The sequence below is a fragment of the Theobroma cacao genome, chromosome 1 (genome assembly GCF_053813885.1).
Source record: "Theobroma cacao isolate CCN51 chromosome 1, ASM5381388v1, whole genome shotgun sequence".
Lineage (NCBI taxonomy): Eukaryota > Viridiplantae > Streptophyta > Magnoliopsida > Malvales > Malvaceae > Theobroma > Theobroma cacao.
The window spans coordinates 3156639-3181116 of NC_142639.1; the positions used below are offsets into that span (position 1 = coordinate 3156639).

Here is a 24478-nt window from a genome sequence, read left to right on the forward strand (position 1 = left end):
TTCTGGAAAATTTGTTTTTTAAGTCATATATATGATATATATATTTTTAAATCAGATTAAGTAAAAATGATTTATGTACTCTTCCTGTGCCGCCTTGGTGTTTATGTTTCAGTCACATGGTATGCTAATTTATACTATGAAGCAGCCCCTTGAATTTTGATAGTTGATTGATGACTTCTAATTGAAAATATTAAATAATAAAGTTTCAAAAACATAATAGCTACGAATCTACGACGACTAAGAGGTCATGCTATTATATTTTTTGGGTACATCTAAAAAGTTATTCTATTATAAGATAAAACTCAATGAAATTAATGTGTACCTAACTACAAAATTTATTTATTCTTCACTTTTAACTTTTTTCAATCATTACTTTAATTTATTATCATTTATTTTTCCAAATTAGGAATGCAATAGATAATAAAATATAAGTTTTTTTTTAAATGGGCTTCATGTATAAGTCGTTTCTAACAATAGATCTCTTTATAATTTTAATTATATTTAGCCAAGAGAATTAAAATTTAGACAAAATTATCTTTAATGAAACTGACCTATTTATTTGGCTCCGCGTCTCAACTTGAAACCTATTAACGGGTCAAGTATGTTTAGGTCTGCGCCTCAAACCAACTCATATTCTTTAAGCGTTTCTCGTCAGACTATTCATATCTAAAGTATTCCTTACCAGAAAGCAAACGTTTAAGCATTTTGAGCATTTTGAAGTAGTTTTTGATACACGAAGAAAACCTTTGAGTTTTTTGAGTATTTTAAGCATATTTGAGTGATTTTTGATATATGAAGAAAAACTTTTGAATACTTTGAGCACTCTTTGTCAAGTAGGCATATTCGTTAATTTTGCTGTTAAATAGAATATGGTGTATTGTCTGAAGTTGTTGATCTTGTTAAATAGAATTCAGTAGTTTTTGGACATTGCGTGATTAGTTTTTAAGCATTGTTTGACTGACTTTGAGCATTACGTGACTAGGTTTTTAAGTATTGTGTGATTGGTTGATATGGCATTGCGTGACTAGTTGATAGACATTGCATGACTTGTTAGTAAGGCATTGCGTGACTTGTTAGTAAGGCATTGTGTAAGGCATTGTGTGACTCAGACATTGCTCAAAAATCAGTTACGTAATGTCTAAAAATCAGTCATGTAATACTTAAAACCAATCACGTAATGCTTAAAAATTAGTCACACAGTGATTAAGTCACGTAATACTTAAAAATCAGTCTCATAATACTTAAAAACCAGTCTAATTAATTTCAACTCATCAACTTTGGGGTTCTATGAATAAACTAATAAACTCCAAAATCTAAAACACATATATCTTTTTTTGCTAAGCCATGAAATTAAGCATTTCATAAAAGATAGGTTACAAAACTCCATAACCCTCCAAAGCAAGACAAAATATATTCCTATCGGGAGGGCCCTGCTCACTCCCTTATACAAAAATATACCCCATTTACAAAATATTCCCTGAATAATTTCAACTCAAAATCTCATAAAAAAAATCAAAATTTTCAGCAAACATTTTTAACAATTATCTCAATCTTAAACACAACAAAACCGTGAACCACCATAAAACCCATAAAACATGCTTTAGTTGTTCTTTCTCCTTGAGCAAAATCGCTACTTGCAAAGAGCAAAATAGTTGTTCATCGCCCTTGAGAACCCCAAGATCCACCATCCAAAAAAATAAAACAAAATAATAAAGAGCTTGATGTCATCTCTGTGCTTTGGATAACAAGATAGATAGTATTTGATCAGAGAGAGAAATCGAGATTTAATTTTGAAATTTTTGTCTGGATGGCGGGATAGAGAAAATTGAAACCATTTTAATTTGTCTGAATTTGTTTAAAGGGTATTATTGTCATGTCATGCCAAAATTGACCAAAAGTAATTAAAATTATAGAAAATGATATTTTTGAATTGAGCTTATGAGGAAGGTTATTTCTCATAATTTTCTCATAAAATATTCCCTTTTAAGATCTAATTCAAACATGTTACTTTCCATATGATACATGCTCTCAAAGCTTCTTACTGCTTAATCTTGCGTTTAGTTTTGGTACATATAAAGAAGTCTAAATAAGAGAGGAGATTCAAATTTTACGCCCAAATCTCTTAAAGAGAGGAACAACAACTACTATAGGTTGAGTTGCATCTGAGCATTTGACTCATTGATTGGTGTATGATCCCTTACCTAAAAAGTAAGATTTGAATACCCTTTCACCTAATTATATATATAAAAAAAGAACTACCATAAGTTGAGTCTTTGATTTTTTCATCTTAGTTGTTGTTAGACTTGGTGTTAAACTTGGTGTGTTGCTACCTTTTGACTCTTATTTCATGTTAATATGATTAGATTATTGGATAGGTTTTTTCACGTTCGCTGGATTAATTAATTACTGTAAGGATCTTAAAGTGAGATATTAAAAGCATCCAAATCATTTAACTTGAAGTTAAAAGAAAATCTTTTAGTAACACTTTTTCTAGAGCTTGCAACTCTCAAATTTTTTTTTTTTTATGAGATAGAAAAGTTTATTATGTAATCCAAAATCATATGTATAAAAAGAAAAAAAAATAGTTGAGTGACACTCGTTCAAACAGTTATTAAATGATTTAAATAATTAATTTTTGCACTTGTAATTAAAAATTTTCTATTAATACATGATTTAACAATTTTAATTTGTCACTTATCATGTATTAATCTCCCCAAGAAAAGTAAGAGATTTACTTTCGTTGGCTTAAATGGAAGGATATCATCTACTATTAATATCTTGGATTTTTCAAATATACACAGATTCATTGCCATACAAGCAAAACTAATTCTAATGTATTGCACATACAACAAAATTAATTAGGGATAATTAATTCTTTGCAAATTAGGAACATAAACATCAAATAAAACTTTATAAGGTACGTGGTGCCCTAAGGCAAGTTTCATGAATTTTTATTAAAAAATATTGATAAAAATTGCTCAAATTAAAAATTAAAATTTATAAAGTAAAAATTAGTATCTAATTCTTCAAATAATTAAAAAAAAGGGACAAACACTCTATCAAATTCTCATCAATGGCAATATATCATTAATACAATCTGCCTTGCCATAGAAAGGAGATATGCATGGCAAATATAAAAACTTGCTAAAATATGCATTTGCATATAAATTAGGGCCACACTAATCAATAATGATCTCACCTCCTTGCCCCTTGAATCAAATATTTTTGGCCTCAAACTTGCAATTTGGAAAGTAATGGAGAATGAAGGAGTACAAGTGATAATGGTGACCTTAGCCCTGCAAGGGCACATGAATCCCATGCTCAAGCTGGCCAAGGTGCTCGTAACAAAGGGTGTACATGTCACCCTTGCCACCAATGATGTTGCTCGTAAGCGAATGCTAGACTCCAAAATCTCCACCAAGTTCACCAGCACCAAAAACTCCTCCAATACCTCAAATAGCCCAAGACTCAATCTAGAGTTCTTCTCTGATGGTCTTAGCCATGACTTTGATCGTGACAAGGATACTGGCAAGTTCATGGCTTCACTTAAGACATACGGACCCCAGAATCTCTCAAATCTCATTGTTGATCTCAAAGTTAATGGTAATAAATTCTCATGCCTCATTTTCAGCCCCTTTATCCCATGGGTACCAATTGTTGCTGCTGAACATGGGATTCCTTGTAGCATTCTTTGGATCCAATCTTCAACCGTTTTCTCCATTTATTATCATTATATTAAGTGTCCAAACTTGTTTCCCAACTTGAAAAACCCTAATGGGAGTGTAGAGTTGCCTGGAATGCCAGGGTTTAAGGTGGGAGATCTTCCAACTTTTATGCTTCCTTTTAGTCCTGTTCACTTTCAACTATGGGTTGTAGAATTTGTTTCAGTTCTAGATAAGGTAAAATGGGTTTTAGGAAATTCGGTTCATGAGTTGGAAGAGCAGATCGTGAACTCCTTAGCTTCAGTGAAATCATTTTATCCCATTGGTCCACTAGTGTCACCATTTCTTCTAGGAAAGGAAGAAACTGTTGTCGGAAGTGTTGATATGTGGAGTGCTGAAGATTCTTGCATTGAATGGCTTGACAAGCAATCGCCTGCCTCAGTCATTTACATTTCATTTGGAAGTATCATTATGTTATCAGTGCAGCAAATTGAAAGCATTGCCATGGCATTGAAGAATGTCAACAGGCCATTTCTCTGGGTTGTTAAAGGTTCAGAGGTGAGAAAAATCGAATTCCCACCTGGATTCTTTGAAGAGACCAAGGAGAAATTAGGTTTAGTCGTTTCATGGTGCCCTCAAGAGAAAGTTTTAATGCACAAAGCTCTGGCTTGTTTTGTGACACATTGTGGGTGGAACTCGACCCTAGAAACCGTGGTGGCTGGGGTGCCTATTGTTGCCTATCCAGAGTGGACGGATCAGCCAACGGATGCCAAACTCTTGGTTGATGTTTTCAAGATGGGGGTGAGGATGAGAAATTGTGAAAATGGGACACTAAGCGTAAAAGAGGTTGAAAGGTGCATTATGGAGATTATTGATGGACCAAGATCAGAGGAGATGAAGGCAAGGGCAGTGGAGTTGAAAAAGGCTGCAAAGGAAGCATTGGAAGATGGTGGTTCTTCGAATCAGAACATCGACAAATTTATCAGTGAAATCAGTGGTAAACCTTCCAGTAGTAACATATAAATATTACTATGATTCAGCACAAGGAAATGAAATGATTGATGGGAAAATGCTTACTCTCTTCTCTTTTCAACTTGTATGTCACCGTGAGTAGCACACATTATGAAGAAGTATTACATGACATTAGCAAATATTATTGTAAAATCTACAAAATTGTAAAATGAAAAGACTTGCTATTTCAGTTGAGATGTTTTTATATACATATGCCAGAATTGATCTCCCTATATACCCCATATAGCATAAAATTTTAATGATAATTTAATAGATTGATCTCGCTATAAGGATACATCGTTTTAGTTAAGCTACAATATTTACAATTACTTTAACCATAAGACTAAGTTATATTCAAGTCAAATTCTAAAATTGAACTCGATCAAATGCTGTAGTAAAGAGAATGAAATCTACCATTTGCTCTTCTGTTGTTACACAATAATTAACTTGAAAGAAACAAGACCTTCTAAAGTCCATTCTTCAACCTCTGAAGTGCAATTTCTATTAGTAGCGACATCTCATCACCAGGATAATTTACAAGATGCACTTTATTATAACCAATCAATCTTGACAAGAAGGCATGTCTTCGGATAGAATGGTGACTGATTCTCTAGTCCATCCATAAACTTCAACAGGGCATTTTCTATCCCATCAAATTGCTAGATATTGCTCTGTTGATTAGCTTCCCACTCAATCTCACATGCAGATGATCTCTGCCTTTCTTAAACCTTTTATGAGACCTCTTGCCCCTGTGCATGACAATCGCTTCATTCATGCAACTAGGTCCAACTTATAAAGCCAGTAATAGATAAGAGACAAGTTTGACTTTATCTTGGATTTCATGAGCACTGGGTCACTTGAGAATGGTATCAATTCCTTTTTCATCGCCCTCATTCCAAAAGTTTCCAGCCCTATTTCTTTTAAAGATTACAGGGTCTATTAGTCTTGTGAATTTACTATTTAAGATTCTGATCAAGCTTCTAGCAAATAGACCCAAGCAAGTGACCTACAAAGTCATTGGTGACAACCAGATAGCTTTTATACGTGGTCGACAAATCACAGACACCATCATGTTGGTTAATGAGATAATTCACAACATTAAAATAGGCATGCATAATAAAGGCAGCATAGTCTTTAAGCTTAACTTTGAGAAAGCTTTTGATTGTGTGAATTAGGCTTTTCTTTTACAAGTCATTGAACTCATGGGTTTCGATGTGAAATTGCAAAGCTGGATTTATGAATGTATATCCACAGTACAAGTTTCAGTGCTTGTTAATGGCTCTACCATGACTAAATTCTTAATGAAGTGTGGCTTTCGACAGGGGGATCCATTATCCCCGTTTCTTTTCATTATGGCGACAGAGGCATTACACCTCTTTTTTTCTAAGGCCGAGTCTCTTTAGTTCTTGAGAGGTATCTTTTTATCAGCAATAGGCATGACAATCTCACACTTGCAGTTTGCCAACAGTATAATCATTTTCATGGAGCTAAACTTGCATCACACTTTTATAATCAAACGAATTTTTTGATGTTTTGAGTTCATTTTTGGATTAAGGATAAACTTCTCTAAATCTTGTGTCTATCCAGTTCATGCTTCCGATATGATTGGTCATGACATAGCAGCTATCTTGAATTGCTCAGTGGGTTTCCTTCTTTTCACTTACCTAGGAATTCTTCTTGGAGCTAACCCAAGATCAGTCCATTCATGGCAACCGGTAATTAACAGAGTTAAGCAAAGACTTGTTATGTGGTAGCGCAAGTATTTTTCCTTTGGTGGGAGGTTAACACTTGTAATTTTGTTCTTAACTCTCAACTTCTCTATTATCTCTCCATTTTCAAGCTTTCAAGGGTGTTATCTGTAAACTTCAGCAACTATGTTGCTTGAATTGCTAAAAATCTCTATAGTTAAATGGGATACGGTATGTAAACCTTGAAGATATTGTGGCCTTAGCATTTTCAGTATTAGCCACAAAAACCTAGCGCTCTTGAGCAAATAGTGGTGGTGCTTTGAGATAAATAATGATGCATTATGGGATCGGTTTATTGCGAACAAGTATGGGACTAATCAAGTCAAATGGATGCTTTCCTTTACACATACTGAAATGATGCCACTTGTATGGAGATGTATTATTCAAGTTTCCTCTAATGTCAAAACACGTCACCTTATTGGTTCCCAAACATGCTGTTGGACAATAGGTAATGGGGCCTCTATTTTCTTTTGCTGGACAAATGGATTATCACTAATGAACCACTTTGTGCCAAATACCCATGACTTTGGCTGTGGATAAAGAGGCTCGGGTTATGGATGTATGGAACAACGACAATTAGACAGTTATTTTTAAACGCAACCTCTATTCATAGGAGAATGATGCATACAATGAAATCTTTTTAGCATTGTCCAATGTGGCTCTTATTACAGCGAAAGATGATAAACTCATATGGCAACACCACCTCAAAGGTCGTTTCTCAGTCAAAATCTTCTGCTCACTTCTTGATTCGGATCCTAGCGACTGTAAGGTATGGTTTCAATCCATTTGAAAACTCTCGATTCCTCTGAAAGTTTTATGCTTTCTTTGGCTTGCTACTCTTGATTCGATCCCTACCAAACATTTTCTCTTATCTCGAGGAGTTCACTTTGACAAGGAATAATCTTTCTATTTATGGTACGATTTTGAAATGGAAACCGGTTCACATATTCTCATACCATGCAAATTCAGTTGGAAGGTTTGGTGCCTTGTTCTCCAATGGTGAAGGTTTTTAGGGTTACTCTTAACATTGTTTCATCCTTCATCCAAATATGGGCTGATTGCATTTTCACAGGTACCTTATGGAAATGTTGGATGACTGTTTGCTGTGCAACATTTTGGTTTCTATGGCTTGTGCAAAATGAGATGGTGTTCTTTAACAAGATTTGGGATGGTTTAGAAATTCTTTTTCTCATTAAAACATGCTCACTTTTTTGGATTCGCGCATCTAAGGGTACTGACTTCATTGACGACTTAAGTTGATGGACAGAACCAAGCATCCTATCTACCAAAAAACTTCCTCTTTACTCACATCTAAGAGTATCATGGCAGCCCCTTAGGGATGGAGACTTTAAGTTTAATGTTGACGGTTCTGTCAGAGGTAAACTTAGACCGACCAGTTGTGGTGGCATTTTAAGGAATTCAGACAGCTTCAATGTAGGTGTTATCTTCGGCCCCTTAGGCTGCCAAGATTCTAACTATGCGAAGTTTATCGTTTATGCTTTGCATCTCTTTGCCTTGTCTCCTTATGTTAGGTCCAACCTCACTATCGAGTCTAACTCAAAGAACGCTCTGTCATAGGTTACTAACGAGTCACAAAGACCTTGGGACTTTTGGCAAATTTTTAATGAAATCGACACCCTCCAAATCTCATTAGGCAAGGTCATTTTTTCACACATCTTAAGGGAATGAAATTCATTTGCTGATTCTTTAGTGAAGTATAGAGTTGACAAGAATTCTCTCTTTTTTGCTTAGTGGTGGTGATTTTGCTTCTTTTACGATTTCTTATGCTAATTTTAAGGGTCATTGTTGTGAACATGGTATAATCCTTTTCTTTCCTTTTATTCAGTTCTCTTCTTTTTTTTGTTCACTTAGTGGGGATGTTGACTGGAGTTTTTCTCAGTTGTATCAGCTTGCACTTAGGCCATTTGCTCCTTATCTTTGGGCAGCAACTTATCTATTTTGTAAATCTTCTATTAATGAAATCTTTTGAATAGCTGAGAAAAAAAAAAGAGACAAGTATAAAAGAAAAAGAATTACCTCATCACTTCCTCTGCACGATTCATTGTTTAAAATCACTAGTTGATGAACCTTGAAATAATTTTGTTATTTTTAAAACTCAAACAATTAAAAAATAATGTATTCTCCTATGAAAGAAACATGAAAAATTTCTTTTATTCATCGATAATCAATTATATATATTATCTTTATTTTGATATAACCAAAATTAAAGACTTGACACTGTTCTTACAATGGTGTTTTCATCGTTGTATTATTAGTAATATCAGTATCTTTTTACAAATTTAGTGACACTCATATTGCATATTTTTCTTTATTTTTTCCGTTTTTAAATCCCAAACATCATTATTATTTTATAGATACAATTACTGCACATGTATATTTGTTTTTTATTTATTTTTTATGAAATATTAAATATAATATAAAAATATTTCTGAAGTATAAAGTTATTGTCTATAAATAAAAGACAATTATATATAAGAGGAAAATTAATGTTTCAATTATATATAACTGAAATTTTGTAATATTGATCCATAAATTACAAATACTATTAGAATTAAGAAAATTTTTTAGTGAAAGTAATACAATCAATTCTTTTTATTTTATAAATTTTATCTACACATTCATTTTAGAATTTGAATTTAAACTTTTAAACTAATATCTAAATAATTCTAATTTTTGAGACGTTTGATTGGAAGTTGAGGTATCTCATTGGAGAGTTGAGAGAGGAATTATGGCTGCGAAGGTAACCAAATTAAGAAAGAACTAAGAATCCAACAAGTTTAGTACGAAAATAATGTTGGAACATTTTGAAATAAAATGTTTATTGGAAAAATTGTATCAGTTAGAAATAAAAAAATAAAAAAGGAGTCATGTCTGTTACAAAAAATTAAGAGTTATTTCTATTTAAAATAGACAGATGTAAAAAGGATAAATAGAAAAAAGTAGCATTTTTTCTTCTTTTCTTAAATATTTTCTAAGTTTTTTTTTTATACTATGTTGTTGTAGAAAAATATTATACAAGTTTGATAATCTTGTCATATTCCAATGAGTGTTTAGTGGATTGATTTTGTTCGTGTAAAATACCATTAATTACTAAATTTTATTATATTTTTAAAATTTAAACGTCAGTAACTTTTTTGCATATTACAAGTAAAGATAAGTAAAACTTTAGAAAGTTTTAAACTAATTTCTAATAAATAATAATAACCATACATTACATGAGTGTCTCGCATCTCTTTAATTATATTTATACGTCCAGGCAAAGACACCGTTAAATTCATTCTTTTAGGTGGACCATGGATTCTGCTAGAAACCGAAACTCCCTCCGACCCTCCAATCCTGGAGGAAGAACTTTTTAAGTTTTCTTTTGTTTCCTTTTTATTCGCAAAAGGATTACGAGATTCCCCACATTGAGTGGCTCTTTCCCTAGAAAAATATATCTTTTCAACTTGGGACGTTTCTCCATATTTTGACCTTGTTTGGCACCGTCGCTTCGTAGTTACATTGTTGAAAACAGTAGGAAAGTGAAAAAGAAAAAAAAAAAAAAAAGAGTGGAAGGATTTAAGAACAGCTACTTGGGAATTACATGTACACACACCTCCAAGTTTGGAGCATAAACCCTGTCAAACTAAAAAAAATGGTTCTTTTCCATTGGTTTATGGTTTCACTTTCTTTCCCCTACCAATAAAAAGGCATCTAGAATATCAAATTTTATGTACTTTTGTTCCTTCTTTCCACCTCCCATTTCATGTCTCCTAGCTCGATTCCTTTTCCATTTTGTATGTTTGAACCATACAGTGTATTAATCCTTTTCCCCTTGTAGGAAGGGTTGAAAAACGGTTTAAATCTTAGTAAGTAATAAAAATTGATATTTAAGTAGTATGGTTATTAAGTAATTCACCCAGTTTTTTTATTTTTATCTTATGTTTAACTGTATTGAAGGGAAAAAAAAAAAAAAGGAGAAAAAGGAAAGAACAATTTACCTTAGGCTGTTTAATTTAAACTAGGAAACCAGCATGGTGTGATCTACCTGGGTTTTTCCAGAATTGGCAACTAGCTGTTAAGTGCAAAGTCAAGAGTTCTGACAAAGACAAAATGTGGAGGTAAAACTATTTTAGCTTTCAAACTCAGCGCCGGCTTACGAACACAAAAGGGTATTCAGTCAAATACTTCCCTTGATGGAACCACTCCAAAAAGCCACAAACCGTCCTTTACATTGCCATACAAACCACCCCTTGTTATAAAGGGGGCGGTACCTCATTCACTGGAGATCCTTAGCCATTCTTTTTAGCTCTTCGCTTTATTGACAGAATATTTTGAAAGCCTTGAAAATCTTTATTATAGAAAGGCGTTTACCACTTACGACCATAGATCACAACAACATCAACAATGAGACACTTCTGTCCCGTTCTGGTGGTATTGGCCATGCTGGTTCTTTCAGAGTCAGCTTCTGTTGATTGTTCTAGGACTCTTCAATCAACAAACAAGATTGGATCAGATGAAAGCAGGGAAGCTGTGCCCGGGGTTAAAGATGTTAGGATTAGTTCAACTTCCGATTCTGCTCAAGATAGAAGCGGTCGGGTTTTAGCAGAGCAGCAAGTGAGGACTATGGCTGCGGGACCTAGTAGGAAAGGCCCTGGTCATTAGAAATCTCTCCTTCAGATTCATATTGTTCTTTTCTTTTTTTTCTTTTTTTTTGGTTTTCTAGTTTGTAATCGATCAGGGGTGTGGTACATATTTAAGTTCTGCTACTAGCAATCATGTAAATAGATTCTGTTGGGTTCATAACACAGTATAGGGAATTTGTTCATTCTGTGTGGTATAGTTATCAGCTGCGGATGCGAAAAAAGAAAAAAAAAATCCAACAGCAAATGTCTCAAAGAGATTGTTACGGTTTGGAAGAGAAGTATTTTTTATGTCAAAGAAAAGTTTACCAAATTATATAGCAATTTATGAGCTGTAAATACATTTTCATATCTTTCGCTTTATTGTTTACCTCGCAACTTGAAGTATACCCTGTCTTTCTTATTTTTTTCCATAAATTTGGAGCAAATAATGTTGCCGGTGATTGGTGGCATGTGTGCATAGTATATGACGAAGGAAATGTATTTTTGACCACCTCTTATCAGTTTGGTGCTACCAAATATATTAGGTCTTCAATGGAGTGAGCAGGATAAGCCCTGCATCAAGACCCTTGTTTTGTCTAATTATCGGTTTACGATTACAGGGTTCATTCCCCAGAAGAAGGCTGATGGACGTTTGCGGGGGATCTTAACCAGGATTTAGTCCATACCTTCCCCAGTTTTCTCCCACCCTAACAGAGCCTTCACAGTTCTCCCCAAAGCCCAAAAAATTAGTGTTTAAATACAAGTTAACTGTTTTATCAGAAAAAAAAAAAAGACATTTTTCTACATGGGTAAAAACGGTACATTAGCCTTCTAAACCATGTCAACCTGGTAAGATTCTAAATATTTTGTGCATGTTTGAATACCAGGCAGAAGCACTTCAATGAATCATGGAAATAATTTCTTTAACTTACCTATTTTTTCCTGATAAAGTAATCTTAGAAATCATCTCTTATGGTACAATTTTACTAGCTGGTGGTCTGGTAAAGATATGATCTTGGAAAATGCCTCTATATTATACATCTTGAAGTTCAAACATTGTAATAGAGATCTCTACTGTAAGAAAGCAGTGCCTATTTAATCTCAAATGTGAAACATACGTACACCAAAGAACATCAAACTGGGAAATTATGCCTTGTGAACCGAATGATTTATCTGGCATCATTAATTCTCAATTGGGAGAAAACTCCACTTGCCGTTGGGACTGAGTCAGAGTCATCCTCCCTTGTTATGGACATATCATCTCCCCCGAGTTCTGCACTCATGGAAGGAAAACGCTGGAGAATGGGAAATGGTAATATACTGGAAGCATTGGACGTGCTGTCCTCATGTGGCTCTCGTACAACTGCTGTTTGCTGAAGCTGTAAGGCATACTCCAAGTCCCATACCACATCACCCATGGTAGGCCTATCATCGCCATCTTCTCGCAAACATTTCTCTGCTATCTCTGCAAATTTTCTTAATGAGTTGGGATTGATCTGAACTTTTATGGATGGATCCACAATCTGCTCAAGCAATCCCTTCTGCTTGCAAAACATTGCCCATTCAGCTAGGTTCACTTGCTCTCTTGGAAGCGTAGGATTGATAGCCGGCCTTGCACATATCACCTCAAGAAGAACCACACCGAATGAATAAACATCAGTTTTTTCTGTCAGCTGTTGTGTCCTAAAGTACTCAGGATCAAGATAACCAAAAGTTCCCTTGACACCTGTGCTGACATGGCTTTGACCTGGAGGACCTGATTTTGAAAGGCCGAAGTCAGCTACTTTGGCTACAAGGTTCTCATCAAGCAAGATATTTGTGGACTTAACATCACGGTGAATGATGCCACCAGATGCACCTTTGTGGAGGTAATGAAGACCTCTTGCTGCACCAATGCAAATTTCAAGCCTTTGCTTCCATGACAAACAAGGTAGTTTTGAGTTATATAGATGATCCCTCAAAGTTCCTTTTTCCATGAATTCATAAACCAGTATCATCTCAAGCCCTTCATCACAATATCCGATCAAGGAAACAAGATGGCGATGGCGAATTTTTGATAAAACCATGATCTCCGTTTGGAATTCTGGCAGGCCTTGACCTGACCCTGGCTTGCTTCGTTTCACAGCCACTTTCATGCCATCTCTGAGAGTTCCTCGATACACGTTGCCAAATCCACCCTTACCAATGAGCAACTTCTTATCAAAGTTGTTCGTTGCCAACTGAATCTCAACAAATGGTATCTTTAAACCCAGGTTCAAGTTGGGGACAGGGGAAGCAATGACGGTTCCCTCTGTGCTTAGCGTTGACAATTGAGGCATCTTCTCATTACTGTGAGTGCTTCCTCTATATGCATTTAATGGTGTCCAATTTGAAGTTTCAACAGCTTTTGGCTTCCTGCGTTTCAAAACCATAAACAGCAGACCACCCAAGATGCAGACAAGAACTAGACCTCCAATAGCTGAACCAACAATTATAAAGATAGGCTTCTGGTTGGACTCATTTGATATGGGAACCAAATCAGATTCCCCCATCAGTTCCATTATCTCAACCCCATTTAGGAAGGCTGTTTGATTCTGTGTCAAACTAGTATCAGGGCCTATGGAGATGTTCATGAGTCCCGAATCATCAGAATCAACCACAAAGTCAATGAAAAATGGAGTTGCCAATGACCTCACTTTTTCAAAAGGATTGATTTCCTGTACGAAGTTGCTATTTATGTAGAGAAAAAATTGTAAAACATTCTGTGATTGACTAACAATGTCACAGAAGTGAACCCGAATCAAGTGCTTAGCATTGCTAGTTACATCATAGGACCAGGTTATATTGAAGTTATTTGATGCCCTACTGGTATTTATATTCATCTCTTTGGCAGTCTTGTATACTAGATCTGGTGCAATAAATTCATTAACAGGATCTATATAATTAGGTCTACCTGCATAAAACTGGCTATTCTTTGCAGTGTCTGGATTATACAGATAATTATCATCAGGAAGCCATGTTCTGAATAAAGTGTCATTTTCTGGTGTAAGGGTTTGGCCTCCAACATTTATTCTGTGAATTGTCTTCAAAGCGCGAGAGAGTATACCCTTGTACTCATCACTACGATTTCCTTGACTAATCTGTGTAGCCTCATCATATATGAAATTTGGAGGGGCAGGAAAGACCTCTATGGCATTGACGAATGCAAAAGAAGATCCTTGAGGAACAAAGTAGATGAAGAATTTACCGATAGGAATGCTTAAAATGAATTCCTCTATTAGAGGAAAGCTGCTACTATTTTGGACTGTGAAATTATGCAAGAGTATAAAGCCAGAAGCTGAAACATCAAAAACAGCTGCTGGGAGACCCGATGAATTGAAGAAATGAAGGCGTACCAGATAAGTACCATCAGTATTGATTACAAACTCGTACGAAGACTGCTGCCAGAAAATTCTTGCGGTTTGATATAGAGATGGTGTTCCTGATGACTGACTGTTGTCTCTGACAGAGCTGTTCTTTTTGGTAAAGGAGACGGAATCAGAATTCAGGTCACCAACAAAGGTCCGAGAAGTGACGTTTATGTTGATTTTTGATCCACAATTGACGAAATACTTGTGTGGAAGAGTGTATGCTGAAGATGGCACCTGATACGATAAGAAAAGGACCAGATAAAGAAGAAGACTTAAAGGTTCATGGAGTTTATCCCAGTGAAATTTTTCCATTGATCCGCTGTATTTGCTTAAAATTTTCCCTCTTCAGTCGGGGCAATGCCATTCAGTGAATCAAATGAATTAGTTGAAGGGTTGGAGATGAGTTGACGTAGGGAACCTGGGTTGACTTGTGAACCAAAACATGCTCTGAGAAAATTCTAGGAAATTGCATTGGGAAATGTTTTAAACGACCTCGTATGATATAGATTTTGTTTATGCAGTAAAGGATAGTCTTGGCTTTACGGGCATTTACTTGGTCAACAAACAGTGGGATACCTATGTAAGCTTCAAAGTAGCTGCCAACTTGTAAGAAATATCTAGGAAGTGTCCAAAATGATTAATTGTCTTCTTGCATTTTGATGTACACCACAGTTGCCACAGGCCCCACGGAAGACAATCATTGAGCACCATAAGTCATTGTTTTGAAGTAAAACAGCCCCACCACCCCCCCGCCCGGGATTTTGAGTTGTTATCTAACAGTTTGACAGAAGCCTAACATGCCTAACCCAGGGTATTTTATTATAACAGTTGTAATATTGTCAAGGTACCAGTTTTTTCCTTCTCTCTTGCTCTCACAGTATGCACACCTATTCTCTTTGTAAGTAGCTCTGACATTTCTCAATGGCTGTCGCTTTGAACTCCAGGGTACCTAATTTATGCATTCTCGTGCAATTCAGGAGACAGAGAAAGTTGAGGCTAGCTCCTTCATTTTAGAAATTGAATTTGGTCCAACGTTTCAGAAAAGAATAAGAAAAAGGCAGAATAAAGAGTAACTCATATGTGGCGTGGGAATGTAGCATTAATGCCAGGAAAGATAAATTCCACTTTCAACAAAAAGCAAGGCATTATCACAACAGGTTGCACCAATGTGCCAACCACATAAGCATTGGTAGCAATGTAGAAATAGAATGTATCACTTTTCAGTTTCTAAATATAACTTGTAGTAAAATTCACCTCACGCATCCTCATAAAGCAATAGTTAGATGGTCGTATCAAGCAGACATGCAAGTGTTGCAAACAGTCAGATATAAGTACCTTTTTTGAGCTTGTTCAGCTCTATACACCCACCTCAGTGTAACATAGTCTGCTTTATAAACTTTTTTTTTTTTTTTTACGAAAATCCTGTTTTATAAACTTATAGAGTTTCAGATTCTCTGTCATTATTTTTACCTTGACCTTCCATTTCTGTAAAGGCATCGTTGGAGGAGCTATGTGCTAAAAACTAACCTATTTCACAACGCTGAGTCTTCAAAAGAGTGTTGAAGAATTAATCTTTTCTCTGGGAATGAAGCAGAAGAGGAATGGCGAGAACCAACGATGATTTGAAGATTGAAGACAACCTTTGAAGAAGACGGTGTAGTTTTGCTTATTTTACATTACCAAGGTGTATTGTTCAAAACGTGTGTTCTTGTGTCGTTTCACTCATGAGTCTGTTGTTTAGTGTCATGCGGCACCATGTTTTGCCGTTTTATGCTTTGTTTGTTATTGCCCTTTTACGCACTGAAGTGCTGTCAATGTAAGTCCTAACTCCTGAGCGCCATGTTTGTTGCTACTGTTGCAGAGCACAGAAAACAGTATCATCGTTCTCTGTGCTCAGCTGACTCATTTTAATTTTGTTTTACGGAGGCTAAATCTATGGAGTCTTGCTTGTATCTAGGAGAGTATATAAGCTTTGTTTTCCTCTCTCTGTATTTCTCATCCTCTCTCTGTTCTTGTGTTCTTAGTTTTTTCCAGAAACAATATATTTCTTCTAAATTCTCTTAAAAAAGAGGAAAGAAAAGGAAAATGTTTCCAAAAGTGATCTCTATTATAATTTATAACCTACAAATCATCCTGGCAGTGAGTCCTTTTGCAACATCAAGATTTATGAAAAGCGGATAAAACAGAAAAATATACAAAAAAGAAAAAGGAAAAAGGAAGTTACAAAACGTAGTTTTACCTTTAAACCATTGGAAATTATCTGGCATCACCGATCCTCAATTTTGAGAATACTTCACTAGCAGTTACATCTGAAGCATCATCAAACACTACAGTTGCATCTTCTTCATCAACGGCTGGAAAGCTATGGGAAGGTAAACGTTGGATAGCAGGCATTGAAAACTCCAATGAAGCATTAGTTGTACTGTCTTCAAGTGGCTCTCTGTTCAATTGAGTTAGCTGAAGCTGCAGTGCATATTCTAAGTCCCACAACACATCACGCATACTAGGCCTTTCACTACCAGATGGCTTCAAACACTTCTCCGTTGTTTCAGCAAACTTCCTCAGTGAGTTAGGGTTAATTTTATCCACTAGCATTGGATCAACAATTTTCTCAAGTTGACCTTCCCTCATGCAAAGCATTCCCCATTCAGCTAAGTTCACTTCCTCCCTCCTATTTGAGGTGACAACTGCCGGCCTAGCGCAAAGTACTTCCAGGAGTACAACTCCAAAAGAGTAAACATCAGATTTATCTGTCAATTGCAGTGATATGAAGTACTCAGGGTCCAGATAGCCAAAGGTACCTTTTACATCAACACTGAGTTCTACATCGGGAAGGCCTGATTTTGAAAGACCAAAATCAGCAACTTTGGCCACAAACTGTTCATCAAGCAAGATGTTTGTTGACTTGACATCCCGGTGGATGATTCCTCCAGCTGAACCAGTGTGTAGGTAATTAAGGCCTTTCGCTGCACCAATGCAAATTTCAAGTCTTTGCTTCCAAGATAATTCGGATCGTGCACTGTATGAGTTCTCAAGATTGGCAGTTGAATGATAGAGATTGTCTCTAAGAGTACCCTTTTCCATGAACTCATAAACCAATATCATTTCAGATCTTTCATCACAATATCCAATTAAGGAAACAAGGTGACGATGGCGAATTTGAGATAAGACCACAATCTCTGTTTGGAATTCCTGAAGGCCTTGGCCGTGTCCTGGTTCACTCCTTTTCACAGCAACTTTCATACCACGAAACATGCCTTCGTAGACTTTTCCAAATCCACCCTCTCCAATCAGCAAGTTGGAAGCAAAGTTCTTGGTTGATTGCTCAATTTCATAATAAGATATTCTCAGAGCAAGATTCAAATTGGAAGGTGATATATTGGCAGATTTTTCAGACATCCTGTTGTAAGAACTCCCTCTTCCACATAGAGGCATAGACAAGGGCCAACCTGAGGATTGTTCAGGTTTTGCTTTCCTGCATTTCAAACTCAGAAGCACTATCACTATCAAAACAATAACAAATGCCCCCCCACCAACGGAGCCAACTATAGCGAAGAGACTATTCCATTTACTTTTAGGCTTCTCTGGCAACAAATCAAAATCTGATTTCTTCATTAACTCCATTATTTCCAGCCCATTCAGGAAGGCGTTTTGATTCTGAGAATCACGTCGAGGGCCAATACTTATGTTCATTATTCCAGATTCATCAGAATCAACCACAAAATCAATGTAAAATGGAGCTGCCAACTGGCCCATTTGATCATACGGACTGATCTTCTCTCTAAATTTGTTGTAGATATAGAGATTGAAAATAATAGCATCAAGAGATACACTAATAATGTCACAAAAGTGCACCCTAACAAAGTATAAAGAATTCTTACTCACATTAAAACTCCAAGTTATATTGAAAAAATTCAATTGCCTGCTATCATCTATATTCAATTCTTTTGCAGTCTTATAGACAAGGCTTGGGGCATCATATTCTGTGGCTCCTCCAAGTTGGAATTTAGGTGTATCAGCGAAAAATTCACTGTTCCTAGCAGCTTCTGAATTAAACAAGAAACTATCATCTGGTATCCAGGTCCTCCACAATGTATCATTTTCTGGTGTGAGGGTAAGCCCTCCAACATTAATCCTGTAGAGGGTTTGTAACACCTGAGACAGCAAACCGTCAAAAGAATTTCTACTTCCTGCAGGAGTAATGCGAGTGGCATTATCACGGATGAAACTTTCAGGGGCAAGAAAGACTTCAATGGCGTTGACAAAAGCTAGATGTGATCCTTCAGAACGTATGAAGTTGATTCTAAAACTGCCTACATTGATGGCGATACAAAATTCCTTGATGACAGGAGAACCACTACTATTCTTGACATTAAAATTCAATAATAACCAAAATCCAGAAGCTGAAACATTGAATCTAGCATTGGTTAGATTTGCAGGAGATGAAAACACAAAGAAATGGAGACGTACAAAGTAGGTGCCGTTCTTTTTTATCACAAACTCGTAGAAAGAAGGCTGTCGGAAGATTCTTGCAGACCGATAGAGTAGAGATACGCCTGCTGAGGGGCTTGCATCCGTAAGAGGGCTGCTTCGTCCTACAAGGGTATGAAAGCCAGAATTCAGGTCACCAACAAAGTTCCGGTTTCCACTACCTGTGAAGTTGGACCTTGATCCACAGTTGATGAAGTACTCCTCGGGAAGCGTGTAAGCCGATGAGAGAAGCAGAGGAGAAAAGAATTGTAGGGGTAGGAGAAAGATGAATAGTGGGAAAAGAATCTCCAGGTGGTGAAAGTTTTCCATAGGAGAAATGAGATGGTAGTAGCCAACTTTTTTGAAGGCCAGTGAAGGTTGTGGACACCTTAAAACAGAATAAAGGTGGTGACAATCAATCAAGCATAGCAAAATTAAATTAAAAAAAGTTCTAAAATAATGTTAAAGATGGACGAGGTAGTTGTTGACTTGTATTTACGCGGGAAAAAATTGGAGATATAATGTGAAACACATGATTGACATAGTTCACTAACAGATGTCTGTTTCCATGTGATGCAGAATCCATTAAAGAATTTGCTGGGACACTTCCTTTTTTCATTACTTTTTGTTGTGGAAACTGTGAAGTGTTGCAATTTTCTTAAAGTAGACTCCGAAAAGATTAGAGAGACTGTTAAAAGAAATGAATTATTGGAGGGGGCAGTCTAAAAAGTAGGATTATCTTTTTCTGGGTTACTTTAATAAAGAAGCATCGTATAACTAATCCCTGGTGTGGAGAAAAGAACCGAAGTGATTGCGTTCACATACAATCTGATCCTTCCCAGCAAGTTGGTTAACTTATCAAGCCCCTCTCTGTTAATGGTGAGAAATTGACAAGTTTTTCTGAAAGAATTAATAAGAGAAGAAGTCACAATTCTAACAAACAGAGCTGTGATTTTGTATGTAACATTGGTGTTTTACGTATCATTTTGAGCGGTTGCAATTGATGATAATTAAAAATAAAATAAAACCAAAGTGCAATTCATCTGCCAATGACATCTTCTTTATGTGGAAAGCTTTAATAGGTTTGATCATTTGCTTTAGGGATTAGAAATGAGTTCATTGGTTTAAACCAAGCTGTCTATCATGAAAAACCAGCAAACAACAAGCTGTTCCCCAGATGAACTAAAATCAATAGTAAATAGAAGGAAAATTCATCTGCAAGGCCCACAGCATTTTAACCGTCTGCTAATCTGAAGCCAAAGATTCCGTAGTTCAGTTAACAATTAATTAGACGTCTGCTATATTAAGCCACCTTGATGCTACTAAAAAGATTAAAAATCTTGCTGTTCATTAGAAAGCCAGTTTACATAACCTGCGTCACAGATTTGTTAGTTGAATATTGCTTGAAGGTGATCTTCAGCTGCCAGAATATAGTTTCCTAGCATGGTTAAATCTCACTGCTGTTGCTGAATTTGACATGTTATATGACGGATTGATTTTGAAGATCTCATGCTTTGCGAAAATTTTTGGGAGAGAATGTGGGATGCAAAAGTCATGATATTCAACCGATGTGCCTCCAGGAATGCTCAACTGATTTTCCTATGAGTTACTGGAAGTATACAAAAAAAAGGCCCAACACTCGTAAAATTCAATGCTCGCAATCATGTGCCTCCAGCTATTTAGCACCTTTGTGATCTGTAGCTACAGAGGGTCTTATGAAAACACTTGCAAGGAGCAACTGTAAGGAAACTGTGAAGAAAAGATGAAATTGTAACAGAGCAGATGCAATCATGCATGGCTCTGGTCAGGAGAAGAGAAAAAACTAAAACAAAGAGGAATATGTTAAAGGTTCACACGTTTCATTCATCTACGACCAAAATATTTACACAAGTTATACAAGATTAATACCGGTTAACATAAGAGACAAGTGTTATAAAGCTAAGCATGCACAAAGGCACCTCATAAACACTGGTGTACAACACTTAACAACCAGTACAATGAAGCAAAATACATAATAGACAAAATGATAAAGTCAATGCGAGCTTTAACTCTAACAGCAACAAGTAAGAAAACTGATTCTAACTGGAAACAATCATACGTATTTCCCATTTACTTCAGAAGATCTTAGATTATTATGTTACAAGCACTTCATACATGGTACATCATCCATCAATTAGCAGAAAAGGAACCTGGTTGTTTTGAGTCAATCCTCATTCCAGCTCTAGTTGATTTGCTGGAGTTCATCTAACATCCTGGTGAGGTTGGTAGCAGCTTTTAAAAGTTTCACATGATAAGAGTGATCTCACTACCCTGGTCAAGCGCTTATATTAGTTAGCCATGCTATTAGTTGAAAATTGACAGAATGAAATTTCTTTGCTGAAGAAAAATCCTAGGAACAAAAGAGTAAAGATAACAACATTTATTCTTCAACATGGTTGAGAATCTGACCTACACAAGATTACCAATTTTTAAGATCCTACAAGATGTGTTACAGCTAATTGATATTACGAAGAGGAATATGCTTCTCTTCACACTTTGGGGTTGGGGTAAGGGGGAAGACGTTTAAGTTTCTCCACTCTCACACGATTTGGTAATCAAAATAATAAAAGGCTAATGTATCGTGGCAGCCGCACCTACAGGGAGAGTACTTTTTAAGTTTGTTGCCATGATGGAAAATTAGATTACTTTTTATGCTGGTTTCCAAGTTTATGTCTACTTCTTAGTCTTGTATGTGGATTTAGCATTGCCAACTCCCTATGGACATTACTAGTCACTGTCTTTGCTAGCCAGTTGCTGGCATCTACACTGTTTTGTACTCTCTCTGCTTCGTGCAGCTTATTAATGAAAATCTACTTTTGGCTGAGCAAATAATAATAATAATAAAAAGAGTAATAATAATAGAAGGCTAACAGATATCAGAAACTGCTGAGATATTGATAAACATGTTTGGTACCTTGTACTAATGGGATTATCTAGCACCAGCGAACTTCAACTGAGAGAACACTTCACTAGCTGATGTATCTGAACCATGGTTACCGACTATGGACTGTTCATTTTCCTCAATTAGGAAGCTACAAGTTGGTACATCCAGAAGCACAGGCGGTCCAAACTGCAATGAAGAATTTGTTATGCTTTCATCAGGTAGTTCTCTATTTATTCCAGTATGTAGGCTCAATGCATATTCCAAGTCCCATAACACCTCGTGCATAGTAGGCCTCTTAGTACCCTTTGCCTCCAAACACTTCTCAGCTAATTCACCAAATTTTCTCAATGAATCAGGGTTTATTTTATCCACTAGGACAGGATCAATAATTTTTTCAAGCTGCCCTTTCTTTAGCCAAAGCAAACCCCAATCTGCTAGGTTCACCTCCTCCTTCTGAGGTGAGTTGATAATCGCTGGTCTAGCACAGAGAACTTCTAAAAGTACCACTCCGAAAGAGTACACATCAGATTTCTCTGTCAACTCAGAAGACACAAAATATTCTGGATCCAAATAACCAAAGCTACCTTTTACATCTGTATGATTCAGGGTTAGATCAGAATGACCTGATTTTGAAATACCAAAATCAGATACTTTAGCTGTGTAATTTTCATCAAGCAAGATGTTTGTTGACTTAACATCCCGGTGAATAATTTTCACTGCTGAACCAGTGTGCAGGTAATGGAGGGCTGCTGCTGTGCCAATGCAGATCTCAAGTCTTTCCGTCCATGACAATCCATTTTGTTTAGAACAGCCATTTGTGTCATATAGATTATCTCTAAGAGTCCCCTTTTCCATGAATTCATAAACCAATATCATCTCGGACCTTTCATCACAGTATCCAATCAAGGAAACAAGGTTACGATGGCGAGTTCGAGAAAGTACCATTATCTCTGTTTGGAATTCCGCAAGACCCTGCTTGTGTCCTGGTGCCCTTCGTTTAACAGCTACCTTCTCAGCACGAAGTGTTCCACAATATACTTTTCCAAATCCACCCTCACCAATGAAAAATGTTGAATCAAAATCTTGTGTTGCTTGCTGTATTTCAGCAAAGGGTATCCTTAATTCAAGGCATAGACTAAGACCAGCAGTTCTAGCAGTTGACATTTCATTTACACTCAACCCTCCAAGAAGAGCCAAAGAAGATGGCAAACGTTGAATTTTACCTGGATCTCCTTTCAAGCAAACCAGACAAACTAGCACAACCACTATTATAATGAATGCAAATGCCAGACCAAGTGAACCGGCAATAATGACCAAGATTTTCTTCTTTCGCTTGGGTGGCACAAAAGATGAATATGAATTTTCCATTAGCTGCATTATCTCGAGGCCATTCAGAAAGGCAGTTTGGTCTGTATTAGAATATGGGCCAACACTTACGTCAATATTTCCAGATTTTCCAGAATCAACAACAAAATCAGCATAAAAGGGAGCTGCCAGCCGTTTAACTATCTCAAATGGACTGATCAACTGACAAAATATTCCATTGATACAGAGATTTAGCCCAGGATAATGAAGTGAGGGGCTAATCAAATCACAGAAATGAGCTCGAACAAAGTGCCTAGCATGCTCATTGACTTTAAAACGCCAAGTAATATTTGAAAAATTTGTCTGCCCGCTTGTCAATTTTTTGGCAGTCCTATAGACATCCTCTGGGGCGATAAACTTAGTTGAACCATTAGCTCCTTGCTCATATTCTAATTTAACATACTGCCTATGCCAGTTTTCCGCAGACCCTGGAAAGACCAAAAACTGATCATCTGGTATCCAATATCTCATAAGTGTATCAGTCTTTGCTGTGATGTCGGAACCTCCAACATTGATCCTATAAATTTTTTGCAAAACATTAGAAAGTAAACCGTGATAATTGCCTTTAATCCCTAAGAAATTTATGCGTGTAGCATTATCAGGAATGAAGCCAGTAGGGGCAAGAAAGACTTCAATGGCATTAACAAAAGCCAAACGTGATATTTGAGAAGGTATGAAGTAAATCTCAAATTTACCAGCTCCAACTGTAAGAAGGAATTCCTTAATCACAGATGATTCATTACTATTTTTCATGGTAAAATTCGACAACAGTAAAAGCCATGGAGCGGAGGCAGTAGGTTGAGCTGAGACATCAAACACAGCATCTGCTAAGCTTACAGAAGATGTGAAAGCAAAGAAATGAAGGCGTACCAGGTACGTGCCTTTTTGGCTGATTTTAAACTTATAAGGGTAAGGGCGTCCGAATATTCTTGCTGTTTGATATAGCATCGGTGTATCAGCTGAAGGTTTAGTGTCTTTGACAGGTTTGCTTCCTTTTCCAGAGAAGGGACCAGAATTTTGGTCTTGAGTGAAGTTCCTGATTCCAAAGGTGGCATTAGACTTTGATCCACAGTTAATGAAGTGCTCATAAGGAAGAGTGTAAGTATCATCAACAGCTTCAGCTGGTGAGAAAAGAAAGAGTGAACAGAATAGGAGTAGTGGGAGAAGTAAGAACAGAACCGAGAAAGAGTGAAGCATTTCCACAGAAACAGGGGGTTGCTGCTTTTTCTGTGAGGGAAAGTGTAAGAGAATCCTGGTTGGATGAATTAAAATTAAGTGATAAACA

At 36.4% G+C, this 24478-nt stretch overlaps 2 protein-coding genes and 2 pseudogenes across 4 annotated transcripts; 1 reads left to right on the top strand and 3 right to left on the bottom strand.

The window, feature by feature from the left end:
• Positions 1 to 3254: 3254 nt before the first annotated feature.
• On the top strand, positions 3255 to 4685 carry LOC18611206 (UDP-glycosyltransferase 84B2-like). The gene has a single exon (XM_018122043.2). The coding sequence runs from the start codon at positions 3255 to 3257 to the stop codon at positions 4683 to 4685; it is 1431 nt and encodes a 476-aa protein (XP_017977532.2).
• Positions 4686 to 11950: 7265 nt separating this feature from the next.
• LOC18611208 (Protein kinase superfamily protein) lies at positions 11951 to 14898 on the bottom strand. Its single transcript, XM_007047343.3, has one exon. It carries the CDS (start codon positions 14745 to 14747, stop codon positions 12216 to 12218), a length of 2532 nt encoding a protein of 843 aa, XP_007047405.3. The 5' UTR covers positions 14748 to 14898; the 3' UTR covers positions 11951 to 12215.
• A 1623-nt stretch (positions 14899 to 16521) lies between these two features.
• On the bottom strand, positions 16522 to 19284 carry LOC18611209 (putative receptor-like protein kinase At5g24010 pseudogene; annotated as a pseudogene).
• A 1532-nt stretch (positions 19285 to 20816) lies between these two features.
• On the bottom strand, positions 20817 to 24472 carry LOC18611211 (putative receptor-like protein kinase At5g24010 pseudogene; annotated as a pseudogene). 2 transcript variants are annotated; one of them, XR_016025019.1, is made up of 3 exons: positions 24064 to 24245; positions 21859 to 23710; positions 20817 to 21215 (listed from the first exon to the last, which is right to left on the bottom strand). The product of XR_016025019.1 is annotated as a putative receptor-like protein kinase At5g24010 pseudogene, transcript variant X2 (transcript). The 2 variants fall into 2 exon arrangements; XR_016025018.1 differs by having other exon boundaries at positions 21859 to 24472.
• Positions 24473 to 24478: the final 6 nt, after the last annotated feature.

Coding starts and splice junctions, on each gene's coding strand:
- LOC18611208 (XM_007047343.3), bottom strand. CDS start 14,747: ATGGAAAAATTTCACTGGGATAAACTCCATGAACCTTTAAGTCTTCTT.
- LOC18611206 (XM_018122043.2), top strand. CDS start 3,255: ATGGAGAATGAAGGAGTACAAGTGATAATGGTGACCTTAGCCCTGCAA.